We start from the raw sequence: 16,383 nt of genomic DNA on the forward strand, positions 1-16,383 counted from the left end.
AGCATATACCAAAAGTGCATGTATTTAAAAACTTGATTGTGTCTCTCCTCCAACCTCAGGCTGTCTACAATACAGCTGGGATCAACTCTGAGATTGATCCACCTGCGGTCAATTTAGTGGGTCTAGTGAAGACCTGCCAAATTGACAGCAGATCGCTCTCCAGTTGACCCCCATACTCTATCCCCGACAGGAAGAGTAAGGTGAGTCAATGGGAGAGTTCCTCCTGTTGACCCCCCACAGTGTAGACCCGTGGTAACTGAACCTAAGGTACGTTGACTCCAGCTGCGTTATTCACGTAGCTGGAGTTGCATAGTGTAGGTTGACTTACCACGGTAATCTAGACATAGCCTAAGTGTTATATTGTTTGCAGAGAATGCACATTTGTACAGCACCTAGCAGAATGAGGTCCTAATCCTGAAGTTTTGTTGTTGAAGAATTGCCACTTTTAGGTCTATTATTGAGTGACCAGAGATTGAAGTGTTCTTCTGTTGGTTTTTGAATGTTATGATTCCTAATGTCAGATTTCTGTGCAGTTTGGCCAATGTACATGGCAGAGCGGCATTGCTGGCACATGATGGCATATATCGCATTGGTAGATGTGCAGGTGAACGAGCCCTGGATGGTGTGGGTGATGTGGTTAGGTCCCATGATGGTATCCCTTGAATAGATATGTGGATAGAGCTGGCACCGGGGTTTGTAGCAGGGTTTGGTTCCTGGGTTGGTGTGTGTGTTGTGTAGTGTGTAGTTGCTGGTGAGTATTTGTTTCAGGTTGGGGGGCTGTGTGTAGGCGAGGACTGGCCTGTGTTCCAAGGTCTGTGAGAGTGAGGGATCATCCTTCAGGATAGGTTGGACACAGATCTGACATCCGGAATCATAATATTCAGAAACCAGTAGAAGAACACTTGAGTCTCTCTGGTCACTCAATAACAGACCTAAAAGTGGCAACTCTTCAACAAAAAAAACTTAAACAGACTCCAACACGAAACTGCAGAATAGGAATTAATCTGCAAACTGGATACCATCAGATTAGGCCTGAATAAAGACTGAGAGTGGTTGGGTCATTACAAAACCTAAACTTAATTTCCCCATTACTAATTTCTCCCTACTGTTACTCTCACCTTCTTGTCAACTGTCTGTAATGGGCCACTCTTACCACTTCAGAAGTTTTTTTTTCCTCCCTTGGTATCCTGCTGTTAATTGATTTTATCTCGTTAGACTGACCTCACACTTGGTAAAGCAACCCCCATCCTTTCATGTATTTATATTTTTCACTTCATGCATCTGACGAAGTGGGCTCTAGCCCATGGAAGCTTAGGCCCAAATAAATGTTAGCCTCTAAGGTGCCACAAGGACTCCTCAAAGTTTTTGCTGATATCAGCATTGGTTATCAGTAGCTAAACTGTGCTGTCTATTTAAAAAGAAGTCAGGGTTGTCCAAGTACCTATGTGTAGATGTGCTGACATGTTGATTGTGTCAACCACAGGAATACTTCTCTTTGGCTATCTGCAACTTTCTCACAGTTGGAGATAGCCAAAGTAACACTTAGCTTTGGGTGTATGGCCCAAGCAGCTTTGCTCAAAGTTGTCTCCCTTTTTGATATCAACTGTTGAAATATGGAGAGAGGCTGTAGGGCTCATCAGGGAACAAGGAGAGGAGTGGCAACCCGAGAGAACAGGTCAGAGGTGATGGCATTATGACCCCAATTGGACTAGATGTATATTTCCCAAGTTACCACCTAGGGAATCCTAGGTTAATTTGGTATATACTGTTTGGTCAGAGGTAGATGAGAAGAGGCTCTTACGCCTGGAATACATTGCAAAAAACACCATTGAAATAAATGTCATGAGTTGTTAACAAGCAGTGTCTAACAGGGCAAAATGTAATTCTCTATTTTTTTTAATTACTGAAATTAACAGAATATGGCACTAATTTTTACAGCTACTATTTCTTCCCCCACCGAACATAAGGCTTGATTTGTGTTCTTATTAACTTTGTCCTATAAATGACCTTGCAAGGAAAATTATTCTAGAGGCTAAGTGAAACAATGTCTATATTTTCTGAAGCTCCAGGCTAAGTTTTATTAATGTAATGTCTAAGATCTTTGAAGTTGTGACTTTACCAGGAAAATCATAATCTCCAAACCTTTATTCGTAATGGGTATGACTTCCAGGGGGAACAGAATACCTGCTGTGCTAATTATTTCAATTATCAACTACTCCTAAAACATGTAATGGATTTTCTCTGCTTCCACAGGTAAAAGGCATGACATTATGGAACCTAACTCTGATGTTGTGAACTTGATCTCCCATGCTACCCAGGAGAGATTACGAGGGCTCCTAGAAAAACTGACTATAATTGCTCAACATCGAACGACAACCTATAAGGTAAAAGAAATTAAGCAAGTTTTGCATTAAAGTTTGTCCTCTTCTGCAGCCTTAAAAGTAAACTTTCTGTCCATATAAACACACACATGCTATATGTAAGCTTTTAATCTGGCCCAAGACTATTTTCCAGGCTTGCTACTGTTAATGGTGGCTTACAATTAATCCTGATGTTTCCCTTTTGACATCTTTGCTATGTGCACTAAAAGTTAAAGTGCAGATAAACCAAAAAAAAAAAAAAAAACCCTAGTTCAAACATTTCATGGAAGTGGTAATTTTAATTCAAGGACCTTTCTCATGGTCCTTTACCATTGTACCATTTCTAAAAATGAAATGCTTTTCACTTGGCAACTTGGTCTGCATTGACTTCAGTGGCACTAACACTTGCACAGTCGTAAAGGAGGGTTGAATTGCCTGTAGAACTTTCATTACTGGTAGTGATGCATGAGCTTGAAAGAACAGAGCTTGGCCTTCTGATCTCAGCTTGTTTGAAGGGCTGACAGTTATAAATTGAACTTACGATCATAAGCTAGTTCGTTTGTAAGCCGACCTCCCCAAGATGGGTAAGTAAAAATGCAAAATTTTTATAACCCGTTCATAAGCTGACCCTATAACTCAGGGGTCAGCAAACTTTGGCCCCCTGGGCCATCAGGATAAACCACTGGGGGGCCGAGATGGTTTGTTTACCTCGAGCGTCCACAGGCATGGAGGTAAACCTAAGTAATGAGTGTCCTGGCATGCATGCTGCTTACCCTGAAGGTCCAGGACAGCAACTGGTGGGGAAATTTTTTGGTGGGGGAGAGGGGAAGAAGCTGGGAGTCAGGGGAGTAACCCCTGTGACCACCTCCCACATGATGTCACCCTTAGACTGGGACACCCACACTCTCCCCTTCCCACCTTATCTGGGGAGGGCCAGGGAAGGATGTCTCTGACCTGGCTGCAGCATGTTGTGGCAGGCTGGGCAGCGCGGCACAGCTGCAGCCTGCCAGCCCTGGAGCTGCAGCTGCTTCAGAGGCTGTGGGGAGAGCAGCGTGGCCAGAAGTGGGGAGACACTGGCCCAGCCTCTTCCCTTCTGTCTCTGCTGGCTGTACTGCTTCTTCTTGCTCCCTCTGTTGTGGGGAGAGGCTGGTTCCCACCTCTCCCTCTCAGTTCATAAGCTGACCCCCTTCTCCAGTGCTTCCCTTTTTTACAAAAAAAAAAAAATTCCGCTTATGAACAAGTATATACGGTACTTCATAAGGAAGTAATTGAAAGACCACAAACATGGATCTCTAGTACTATTTTTAGACAAATTTCAGATTAAAACCACTGAAAACACCCGTACACTGCTAGGATCCTGCCTCTTATGTGGTTGTTGATTTGTTTACAAATGAAGCTGCATGTGGGAAGAAAGTTAATAACTAGTGAAACTAACAGGAGTGTGACCGGATGTACCACGCCTTTTGAGACCCCTTGCTTTGAGACCTCATACCTTGTCCCAGGAAAAGAGCGGTGAAGGTAGGTCCTCCAGGCTTGACTAGAAAGGCTGCTTCCCTGCAGCCTATCATAGCACAGCAAGCTCGGCTGAAAGGAACTGCAGAGTTTGAGTTAGTCGTTCTTGGCTGGTACCAGAGGAGTAAGGAGGGGTGGTTCTTTGAGTTATTGCTCATATGTATTCCACAGTAGGTGTGCGTGCTCGCCACGTGCACCAGTGTCAGAAGTCTTTCCTTTAGCAGTATCCATATGGGAGAGCGCTGCTGCGACCCCTAGAGTTGCGCCTCTATATTGTGCTATAAGGGGAGCTGCGCACTCCCCCCACCCTCAGTTCCTTCTTGCCACTGGTGAAGGTAGTCAGAATGTCTTGCTCCAGCCTTGCTGCAGCTTCTCTAGTTGACCTTAGTGGTACAGTTACTCTTACTAGTTTTTCAAGTAGTTAGAGTAGGCTCGAGGCATGACCCATGCCCCAGGCTTCAAGTTGTATGACTCTTGTCACAGTTCTATGCCCAGAAGTGATCAGCATGCTGGTGCCTCTGCTGCTTGGGCGAAACTCACATGAGTAAGCGCTGCAAGATCTGCAGGTCATTCAAGCCACGGACCAAGGAGGAGAGGAACGTCAGGCTTCCTACTCTCCTGATGGAATCCGTGCTGGTCCCTACCCTGGCATGCCAAGCGGACTTGGTAGCTGGCACCGCGTCTTCAGTGCATAGCGAAGTCCCCTCCACTAGCCAGCACCTCTCCCCTTCCAAGAAGCAAGGGAAGACTTCCGTCTCACTGTGGCACCGAGAAAAGGAGAGGGGTGAGGCTGGTCCTGAGCTGGGCAGCCCTCGATCCCTGCCAGGCCCTAGGCCTCCCACTCGTGTTGAGCAGAGCAGCCCAGTTCTGTCCGTGCATGCCTCCCCTGCAGAGAGGATGCCGTCAGGGCCGGAGGCCACTCAGGCTGTGCGAGACATCTTGAGCTTACAGATACCAGTGCGTTGCTGGTGTCAGTCCCAAGGCAAGCCGCCACTGGGCACTCATCAGACCTCCCCAGCACGGCGCAGCTCCCGCACTGAGAGCTGCTCCTTACCTCGTTTGACGTGGTCTTCTCACAGCTCATGCCAGCCCTCTACACCAGTCAGGTTGACCAGCTCGCCACTTGAATGGGAGTCTTGAGGCCCCTCCCGCCGTGCAGCAATGGGTGCAGGCACCGTGACAGGCTCCGCAGATGCTCTTCCTCGCATCGCAGCTACCGCAGCCGGTCCTGACGCCATCAATGTTGACGCTCCCACTCAAGTTCCCGCTCTGCCAGGCATCGCACTCAGGACTCCTCTTGCAATTCACCGGCACTGGATGATGCGGGAAGGCATCATCGATCTTGCTGCTCCTATGAGACAATGCGCTCGACGGTGACCTGAGCATCGGCACCCAGCTGCCCATTGCCAAGTCGTGCGGCTCAGCCAGAACAGATGATGCCACCGGGCCCCCAAAGCAGTTAGTGGCAAGGAGCACTGTGGCAAAGACAGTGGTGTCAATAGGCACCGTGGCTGCAGATGCCCACCCAGACGGGAACCCGATCAGTGGCCGGAGTGTCCCAGGCTCCTTTGACCTTCCCTTCTCGGTAGAGGGACAAGTCAACAGGTCCCAAGTCGGTAGCCCCACACCCAGACTCTGACCTGGGGACCGACCACCCCCCAGTACGGCTAAGGACTCTCGACTCCACTCCGGCCCCCTCTCCAGCACTGGATGATGCCATTACGGCACCGCCACCCATTCCACAGGAAGACTTCAGGGCACATGAAGACCTCCTTAAGAGGGTGGCGTCCAACCTCCAGCTACAGGCTGAGGAGATGGAGGGCCTGTCTGACTCCCTTTTCGATGTGCTGACGTTCTTGGCACCGGGCTGTGGCCCTGCCCCTCCACCAGAGAGTAGCCAACATTTCCACTACCTTGTGGCAAACTCCTGCTTCCTTGGCTCCCATTTCCAAAAAGGCAGAGAGGAAGTACTTCGTGTCGGCTAAGGACCATGAGTATCTTTCTTCGCACCCAGCACCTAACTCTCTGGGGGATGGAATCTGTAAACCACCGAGAAGAACATGGCCAGCCCGCACCTACCCCCCAAGGTTAAAGACACTGGGAGACTGGATACTTTTGGCAGGAAAGTTCATTCTTCGGCAAGCTTCCAGCTCTGTGTGGCCAATCAGGCCCTACTGAGCTTCTATGACTTTAACTTATGGGTGTCCTTACCAAAGCATGAATGTCTCCTCCCGGAGCGGGACAAAAAGGACTTCAAGGCTCTGGTAGAGGAAGGGGCGGCAGTGGCAAAAGCACCCTTCCAGGTGGCGTCGGATGCAGCCGATACGACAGCCAGCTCAATGGCTTCTGCCATTTCCATGCGCGGAGTGTTGTGGCTCCTCCTATCCGGGCTGTCAGTGGAGGCCCCGTCCCTCATGGAGGACCTGTCGTTTGACAGGAAAGCGCTGTTTGCGGACCAAACGGATGTCCATCTGCACGGGATGAAGGATTCGCGTACCACCCTACAAACCTTGGGCCTCTACGTCCTGCCGGCTAAGGACAAGCCCAGGCTGCAAACTTCAGCTCCACCTGCATGGAGCAGATATGAGCCCACGTCCAAGAGGCTGGGAGACCAGAGGCATCAGTCTCAACGTCAGTCCTGTTCTGCCCCGCAGCCCAGACCCTCTAAGGGCAAGAGGCAGGGAAGCAATTTTTTTGGACTATTTGGAGGGGGGCACCAGGCCTGTTGCCAGGGAAACCCCCTGATTAATAAAGTTTGTGTTCTGCAACCGATTGTCTGTCTGCCTTCTGAGTGGAGTGGTCCCATATAACGTTGGACCAATGGGTCCTCAACACCATTTCCAATGGCTACGTGTTGCAGATTGCCTCTCCCCCACCTTACCACACCCCATCCTTGCTGAGTCCCTGGATCCCGGAGCATGCTCACCTCCTAGGGCAGGAAGTGGCATGTCTGCTCCACTCTGGAGGCAGTGGAAGGAGTACCAGTAGACTTCGAGGGGAGAGGCTTCTTCTCCTGGTACTTCCTGATCCCAAAGGCAAAAAGGGGGCTGAGGCCCATCCTGGACCTATGGGATCTCAACCAGTTTATGGTCTGCTCCAAGTTTCGCGTGAAAAACCATGAAAAGGAGACAAGTTTAGTTTAGAAGCTTAAGCACAGGAATTTAAAGGGCTCATAGACAGGGCTGAAGATCCTGCAGAGGGCCAACCATGTGTTGGACTTTGTTACCCTGGAAGGGGACTGAACTTGGAGGAGTGACCTGGCTTCAGAGCTGGGGCAATAAGGACTGATAAAGGCAGAGAGTCTCCAGGGAGACGACTCTGTACCAGGGCAGTGCCTGTGCCCTAGGGGCACTGCTCTATACCAGAGCAGCCATGGACTAACACTAGCCCAGAAGGGGCTGAGGAACTGAGCCCAGAGACTGGACTAAAGACATGAATAAGGGCACAGGGACAGGCCGTGTTAGACCTTTTACCCCACAAGGGGTTCATCCATCCATTCAACTGTTAACTGGGTGACTTAGTTGGAAGGCTGAGCCACTGAAGACCTGCCTGAGGGCCATAGCCAACAGGAAACGCTGGCAGCAAAGAAGGAAAAGAGCACAGGATTGCTCCCATCTGACAGCAAATGCTCACAAGAGGTAAGTGCACACTGTCACAAGGAGGTTTTTAATTTTTAAATACATTTCATAGATTAGTAAACATGGAAGAGGCACTATCAGAGAATGGGAAATGAAGTACCTGGCCATGTCTACGTGATAGTGTCTGAAGCTACTCGGTATGTTGCTCCAAACCAGAAAGATGACATGGAATGAAATCCGATCTGAAAATAGTGAACCAAAACCTAATGAGAAGAGCCTCTAGAAGTCAGCAAAGTTTGACTTCTCTCTATCCCAACCAAAGACTTGGAAATTAGAAGCCTTTTTAGCACAAATGAGGTGACGCAGATGCTGAAAGCTTGCTGGAACATTGGGGAGCTATGCCTTTAACATGCTGTAAAGACAAGACAGCAAAGGGCAACTTCTGAACAATGGTCTTAATGTGGCACAGACTTCTGACTGCCTTTGTCTTAATGGAATGGAAACCAATAGATTTGTCAAATCAAGAGCTTCATAGAATATCAGGGTTGGAAGGGACCTCAGGAGGTCATCTAGTCCACCCCCCTGCTCAAAGCAGGACCAATCCCCAGACAGATTTTTGCCCCTATATCCCTAAATGGCCTCCTCAAGGATTGAACTCACAATTGAACTGCTAGAAGCTAAGATAGAAAGATTATAACACTTCATCAGATGTCCCATTTCCTCAAATCAAAGGCCGTAACAATTCACAATCATGTGGATAGTCTTAAGCAAAAATGCAGGCTCTGAAAAATAAGCCTTTTTTAGACACTTGTTTTTGCATAGGTAGTGTTTTTCTTGTATGTACTTCTATAATATGTTTTTTTAAAAATGGAGGCTACCTCTTTTCATAATGTAACTGGGAATATACAATTTTTTAAAGTGTGATAAATTCCCAAATGTAGAAAGTAAAGAACACTGTAGATTTGTGGCCCCAGAGTAATTCTCCTTCCCTTCTCCACTAGGGCTAGGTATTCATTTGCAACATGGGAATGCATTCCGATTTTTGTATGTGTTCTACCAGCCAGGTGAGCATTCACAAATTCAGACTTGCATGTGCAAAAGAGTTAGATTTCAAATATGTGTATCTAAAGCAGGATATGAGATACACCATGTAACTCTTCAAGAATTACACTTTGATTAAAATAACTTCCACCCATGCTGTACAATAGGAGCAGTGAAAATTGGGGGAAAAATCCTCTTGAGTTGAGTCTGGCCAAAAGCAAGTAATTCTTTCCCTTGCTGGATAGAGAAGTAAATACTACAGAGAGCAACATGCATAGTATTTTTGTTCTAGTCCTTCTAAAGAAACAGTCTGTACAGTAAAATCTACATTTGAGTCCACTGTGAAATTCTGCATCTTGTGAGCTAGTCAGACACAACTTTTTCAATGCGTGTTTTCTTAAAGCAACTGACTTAAAATGTGCTATATTGTTCTTCTGTTCTCAAAAGTAAGGAAACCAATGTTGAAGCTTCCATAACTTCTTTAATTTTAGCTTTGTTGTGCTTAGCCATTACAACACATATGAATCCATAGATACTTCTAGTTACCCTATGAAGATACGACGTTGTTACAGCCATTATAACTAGTAGCTAATGCAGGTCAATAAAGGAGAGCGAGCTTGCCAATCTTGGCAGCTATCTTGGGTGGTGATATATGATGCAGTTTTATAATGGGTTGTAACAATAGACCACAAAAATGAAACAACAAATGAACTGTGTATGAGAGGAGCTCATGTCCCCAAGTAAGCCTGTTGCTAGGCAAAGAGTGTTTAATTTTGGTATGGGCACTTCCAGGCCCTCTCCGTCCAAATTCTCCATCCTGATAGAAATTTGTATGGACTTTAAGCTCTATAAAAGTAGACCTGCCTGTCCACCATTATTAGTTCTTTGAGGGAATCAACAGAATAGCTCAAGGAGAGCAGTAGATATGACTGCCTTTCAAAAAGCCTTTGATAGTTGCCACAAAAGCGTCTTGTTTTAGGTATTCATGTAGTCATGGTATACAAGGTAAAATTCTGTCATGGCTTAGAAACTAGCTAGAGAACACAGTGGGAGTAAATGGTCAGTTTCTACATGGGAAGAGGTTAATAGTAAAGTATCTAAGGTATGTCTCAGAAGAGTTCTTTGTGTATTGAATGAGATGGAAGAAGTTGTGAATAGTGAGGCTGGAAAATCTTGCAGATGACACAATTTTGGCTTAGCCAAAACTAAAGGATTGTAGGGTATTTCAAAAGGGTCCCAACAGTCTTAAACAATTAGACAACATAGTGACAAAAGATTCTTGTGCTTGTCTGCATTGAAACATAAGATTAGTTCAAATTTTTCCTACATGTTGATGGGCTTTGTGTATGGGAGAGACATCTAGGTGTCATTGTGGATGGATCACTGTAGAACACCAGTCAAAGCAAATGAGAAGTTAGGCTGTGTTGTGGAGGCATCACTAGCAACTCCATAAAGTTGAGTTTTTCTGCATAAAGCAAGGGTTCAACCCTTTATGTATGTATCCTCCCCCAAACTACTGTGCTGACTTGTCACTTCTCAGAAAATATCATTATGTACTCAGAGAGTTTGCTAATCTGTTCAGGAATTAAAACTAAGTAGGGCCTTTAAGCAATTTAGTACCTATTATCAGCCTTTTTTGTGCCCAGTAATCTCAATAACTGCACACACTCTTCAAACTTCCCATATAGTGAAAACTCACTGAAATTTTGTTCACATACTACACTTGAGCCTTTTTTAGGATTAGTGATCAGTTTTCCCCATGCCTCTGTAGAGGCAGAAGGATGCAATGGTGTACTACAGGGAATTCTATGGAGAGGTACTCTTTCAAAGTGGCCAGCATCTCAACCGGACTGAGTGCTCCTGCGGTTTCATATGAGTCCACCATCTTTCTTGAGCAACAGTAGCTTCAGTCCTATTGCGAACAAGGAGAGATGGGGGCCATTTTCAAGGGGGGCTTTAACTGATAACTGTTAGAACATTCTGCAGCCTGCTCTGCCTAAATGACAGAGATGGCCATTATTATAAGCAGTTTAATGCTTCCTCCACTTAATGGTCCTTTTTTTTGGGTGTGTTTTTGGACTGAGCTAGAACTATCTATTCCTCAAGCTCTCTTTTTCTTTGTTGCCCCGATTTGGGGGGAACACTTGGTAGGAGTTGGCATCCTAAAGCACAGCTGCTTTAGTCAGAGTTCCCGTTCATTCATAACAGCATAACTGAGTAAGGAAACAGCAAGTCACGTACAGGGAACATACCTGCTTTTGAACTTGCTGCCAGGTATTTTCCCACTGAAGGCATGCCTCATAATCCTCTAGCTGCTGCAGAGACGCTTCATTAGAGTATGTGGAAATAACTTTATATATACATAAGTATACTGCAAAATTAAGATAAAATATTTGGAGAGTTACATATACTTTAGCCAAAATATTAGACTAACCTGCACCAATGCCCTTTTAGGACTTCATGCATTGCACAAAAAAAGAGGGTGGGGGGAAGTTGGTGGTTTTGGTTCGGTGGTGAACTGTAGAATTTCAGCTGACACACGTGGGATTTTTAAAGTGCAGTTCTAGTCTGAAAACATTCTTGGAGTGTCACTTGGGGAGGGTTCTGTGTTTGCCTTTCAATTACTTCGAGGGCAAACATGCTCAATTTTAAAACAAACGGATATTTTTTTTTGAACTACTAACCATGCAAACTCAACCTGACGTATGAATCCAGCTTTCTGGCTTGTGATATGCAGTAATAGATTATGCAGACCAAATTGTGCCCTCAGTTACTCCTGTGCAATCTTAGTGTCTTTGCTGGAATTATACAGGTGTAGCTCAGGGCACAGTTTAATCTTGTATTGGAAATTTAACAATTATGTTGGCTCATGAGTGTGAACAGAATCTTGCTCTCACATAGTGGTATTGGCTCTGCAGTATGAACAGGAGTAAAATATATAGTTTTATCACTGTAAAACAAGTGGTTATGATGCCAAATGTTCACAGGGAGCAGATCCATTGAGTTAACATGTTCAGTTTTTACATATTCCATATATAACTGAACTTTAAATTAAACAATTGAAAAAATAGTTCCTGCCTTTCTTCAAAGACCTAATTTCGGAGTCCTGTTTCCCCTATGAAAGTTGAGAATGATGCTGTTACCTATTGAAGTGGTGTAAGAAATCTGTATTCTCTACTTAAGCTTTTAATCTTGCATTTGGGAACTTCAGGTTGTATGTCTGATATTCCAAACTGGTAAAGGGTCTTAAGCATTTTAATTTCACACAGCTTTCTTACCTGCCATTCAAAGCAATTCTGCAACATGGTGGATTCTAGGTGGCTACTTCAAAACAGATTCTACTAATGTACCAATACTGACTTTCAGGATTGTGCACATCCTGTGGAGAATGGTACAAGACCTAGAGCAATAGCAAAACTGAATGACTAGGGCAGAGGAGAATGGGATTCAAGGGTGTGCTTTAAGATTTCTTAGAGTGCAAGGTCTTTAGGGGCAGGAACTGTTACCTTGTGTTTTTAGAATGCTTCACACAATGGGAGCCTGGTCTCTGACTGGTCTCCTGAGGCAATACCATAATACAAAGAACTCTTAGAAGAGGGGATCAAGCTGCATATAAGGGGAGAGAAAGGGATTGGTTAGGTCTGGAGCAATGGTTGGTTGAGAATTCTGTATTAGTAGAGGGTCGAGTCGTGGATTTTAAGATATCTTTGAATCCACTAGTTCTATACTTTTTCCATTTTAAGTTGTTGATTGGCACTGGATTCTTTCTGTGGAATGTGTAAACTAAAATGCTAAAGATGGAACTTAAATCACTGACTGCTCACGTTTGAGTTTATCCTTGTCCCATAAACTTACTGTGTATGCTGTAAAGTGTTTGGAGGTACTCTTTTGAAAGACACCATATACAAAATAATGTGGTATGGTGGTATAGCTTCATCCTGCCTCAGTGATTTTGTAATGCGACAACGATGGTTAAAATACAAAGCCAATCCCAAAATATGTGCCTAACAAGACTACATCATAAACACAGCACTAGATAACATTAGGGGCTGGGGCAGCCTGAGGAAGGAAGGGGTGAATGTTCAGGAACCACGTGAGAGAGAGACAAAAAGACAAGAACAGATCTGTAGGAGGAGTATGTTTTAAAAAAGAACAAAGGAATGGGTTGGGCTGGGCTGGTGACAACTTAAAGTTGTGAGGGAGGAGAAGAGGATTACGTAGGTCTCAAGGTTTCAGTTTCTCTGAGATAAGAGGAAAAAGAGTACCACCAATAAGAGGAGACAGTCAAGTAACTTACCTAGAACAAATGAAAAAGTCCACTTTGGTCTTGTCTACATATTTTCTGGATTGTACATGGCATATTAAATATAAAATGTAAAGAATAAGAACAAAAATATAATGAAAATTAACCTTCCATGCCCTGCATATTTAAATTAGGTTTTTTACCTTTTTATATCTAGAAAGGGTAAAAGTATGTTCCATTCAAAAAACTCAGAGGGGAGCAATGATGGTGTTTACCATTAATGTACACTAAGGGTCCTGTACTTAGAGCCCTGCACAGACACAATTTGTATCCGCATCTGATCTGTAATCCGCAAAAATTATCCGCAGATATTTGCATCCATGGATGCAGATACCCACAGATATAAAGTGAATATCCGTGGATTTGCAGGACTCTACCTATACTTACCTTCATGCACAAATGTACCATAGTTACCATTAGCATTAATGGGAATTGTTAATCAACCAAGGTGAAAATATATTCCTAAAGCTGTAATGAACAGTGCTAATGTGCACTCTAATTCTCAATCTAAATATCTTTTAGCTGGTTCTGGAAAAAATGTAGTCCCCTCTTCCACCTTCTTTGGAAATACCAGTAAGGCTTAATTCATGTTCTGGAATGACTAGCTGAAACAATGCTGCAACATTTAAATTATTATGTTTTGCCAGCAGCGTGAAATATATTCCTATCTCTACGATGGTTTTCTTAAGTAGGTGGTAAAAATGGATCATATATATCCTAGTTGTATAACATTTTTACTTAAACAAACAAACAAAAAGTTTGCTCAGTAAGAAAATGGTTTCTGTGTGTGGGGTTTCCCCCCCCTTAGGTATAAACTGACAGTTTCAAATCACAGACATGTAAAACCGAAGTTTGTTAGACAGTGAGGATAGGGAGTCCAAATAGAGGAACTGGTTGCTAATGGCAGAGGGATATTAAGTAGCTGAATAGACTTCTAGGACCATACTGTAGTTGGAGAGGAGACATGCAAATGGATTCTCTTTTAAACAGAATCGTATGGAAAGTACTTATAACGATCAGCTTTGAGAGAGAGAATTTCATGCAGCTCAACTTCTTTCCAATACGTTTTTATTTGACCTAGGATAGGTTTTTAGCAGTGTATAAAAGCTTAACCAGCTCTAATCATTATTTCTTTGCAGGAGAGTAATAAGTATATCGTTTCTAGTGACACCAGAGCACAACTTAAATTTCTTGAGAAGCTGGATCACATGGAAAAGCAGAGAAAGGATGAAGAGGAACGAGAAATGCTTTTACGAGCAGCCAAGGTGAGAGAACATCTTATTGTTGGCCACCGAGAAAAATAACTGTCTTTTGAACACCAGACATCCAATGACACCTGTCTCATTATATTCTACATTAAACTCCTCAGTCCCTGATTTTGCTATTATAACATGTAAGTATACGTTAGCATGGCCTATGCCATGCAGAAAAGATGTTCTTATTGGGTTTTTGCTTCTCTTAGAGATGGATGTTTAGCTCACGGGCAAGCCATGGGGTAAATTTCTATTGCCATCTCCCTTCATATCTGCTGTCCAGTTCACTGGGTCTCTATTTTTTTTGGCGCTAAAAGTGAGGAGTCCGAATCTTCCAGAAATAAATGCAAGAAGAGCATATGCTCAGCAAACATAATATCATGCTTGTTGATACAGAAATAAAAATAAATCTTTAAGGAACATAGTTGAAAGCTTGTAGTTACTTAAAGGCCACGTTTTGGTTCATTCAGTCCTGCTGGTGAACATAAAGCCGTATTTATTCTGTCTTCTTAATCTGACCATCTCTTTGTTTCTGGGTCCAACTTGCTTGCCTTTCTCAGTACTCTACATGGTGCATCATCAAAGTATTTCTCCCCACTGTTTCTGGTGATGCTCTGGAGGTGTGATCTTGGCAAGCTGTGTGTGTTGCAATCCGGTCAGTCCAATATGTGATCCATTTCTGGCCTATGCTCTGGTTAAAATTGTTTGAGCATAAACAAAACATGTAAATGCTGCACCACTGAGTGTGACTATATGGTCTTGGCTCAGTTTAGGTGTGTTTGTTTATTTTTTTAAGAACTGATAAGTCTGGGGCCCGTATTCTAGAATCACTTGGATGGGTATGCAATCTAGATTTACTAGGATCTCACTGTACTTAAACAAAAGCAATTTCTTTTTCTCTACTTCTTGTCCTTTTAAGTGTCTGCTGCTGACATGAACAACATCATGCCTAAACTGGACCTGACTGACAGCGTTAGCATCATTTTCAGTTTAAGCTTCCTCCAGGCTAGAACAGAGGCAGCCAGGCCCAGATGAAGAGGAGAGAGGCTGGGGGGAGGAGGGAGAAGCCAATCTGGATTGAGGCGTTCACCCCTGGAGCTAAGACATTCAATCACAAGAGAAAATTGTCACTTATTAAATATTTAACGGATGCTGCGGTGTTTAGATGCTAGTAATTTGTTAAATTTTCCTCTTCCTTTAATAGAGTCGTTCCAATAAAGAAGATCCAGAACAGCTGCGATTAAAGCAGAAAGCAAAAGAGGTAGGACTTTCAAGTTACCATGTTTGCCTTTGTGTTTTGAGGGAAGGTTGGCAGCCCTCCCCTGGCAATTAGGTCAGGGTTTATTCTGCTGTTGCATACCATTTGCAGAGGCCTTGGGGAAGGACAGGAACTGCTGCAGGCAAGGGCAGTACTTCAAATGAGGTCAATGAATTATGAGCTCTTTTTAACATTTAATTTTCATAGTTTAGGCCTGTCTAGAAATGGTTCTTTGTAAACTACAGCCATACACTTAGTAGGAATATGATGTGGGATTAGGAAAAAAAGAAACTTTGAGATTTAGCATCTGGGACTGTACAATAGGCTACATTTTTCCAGGGTAATTGTTCGTTTTGTAAATCTGATACTGCTTATAATTCTTTGGCTGGGAGGTGGTCCTGGGATTTAGTTTTAAATGGAAAACGCCTCTGGCTTTTAATTTTCTGGGCCCAGCAGTTTTCTGTTCTGGAATGGAGCCCTTGTTTCACACAGTTCATGTTTAGCTGCAGGGGTTTTAGTTTATAGCTTAGACTGGTTAAGCTTTTACTCCCAGAGGCCTCTGCATAGCAACTGTAGAAATCAACAAATAAGTTCATTTATGTCTGCAACCTCCTCTCAGTAGCTGACTTCTTACATTTCCCAATATCCATTTCCTGATTCTTCTAGCCTGAGAGAAAAAAGCTCCACTAATTGGAGCTTATTTTAATTGAGCCTTAATATTAGATCTCACTGGAGTTGCCCCCAGAGCTACTGGGAACAGAATGAAATGAAAGTACCTAAGGTTGGGGGGAAGGGGAGGAGAGGAAGAGTGTGTGTGAAATTTTTCACTTGACCTACAGATTCTTTTCCCTGCTGAATAAATCATCAAGCCTGTTCACATTTCTGATTAAGGATCTGACAGCAGATGATAATAAAGACAATTGAGGTGTGAGACGTGTGATACAGAGCTGAAGAAATTGGTTTCTATAGTTACTCGACTGATTTCATGCAATTTTTAAGGATCTTTGTGCTAAATGAGAGAGATTTTTTTTCTGAGCAACCTTTTCTTTAACTGTGCCTTTTGAACTATGAAATTTGT

General features: G+C 43.8%; 1 protein-coding gene across 1 annotated transcript in view; it reads left to right on the top strand.

Annotated features, from left to right (window-relative positions):
* TAF4B (TATA-box binding protein associated factor 4b) overlaps positions 1 to 16,383 on the top strand; it is a 127,470-nt gene that overhangs the window by 55,680 nt on the left and 55,407 nt on the right. Inside the window, exons 11-13 of the mRNA XM_032799054.2 lie at positions 2,254 to 2,384; positions 13,934 to 14,059; positions 15,252 to 15,308. Of these exons, the coding sequence (XP_032654945.1) occupies positions 2,254 to 2,384; positions 13,934 to 14,059; positions 15,252 to 15,308 (314 nt within the window). The remainder of the gene's footprint in view (positions 1 to 2,253; positions 2,385 to 13,933; positions 14,060 to 15,251; positions 15,309 to 16,383) is intronic.

This window comes from Chelonoidis abingdonii, chromosome 2 (genome assembly GCF_003597395.2).
Source record: "Chelonoidis abingdonii isolate Lonesome George chromosome 2, CheloAbing_2.0, whole genome shotgun sequence".
NCBI lineage: Eukaryota > Metazoa > Chordata > Testudines > Testudinidae > Chelonoidis > Chelonoidis abingdonii.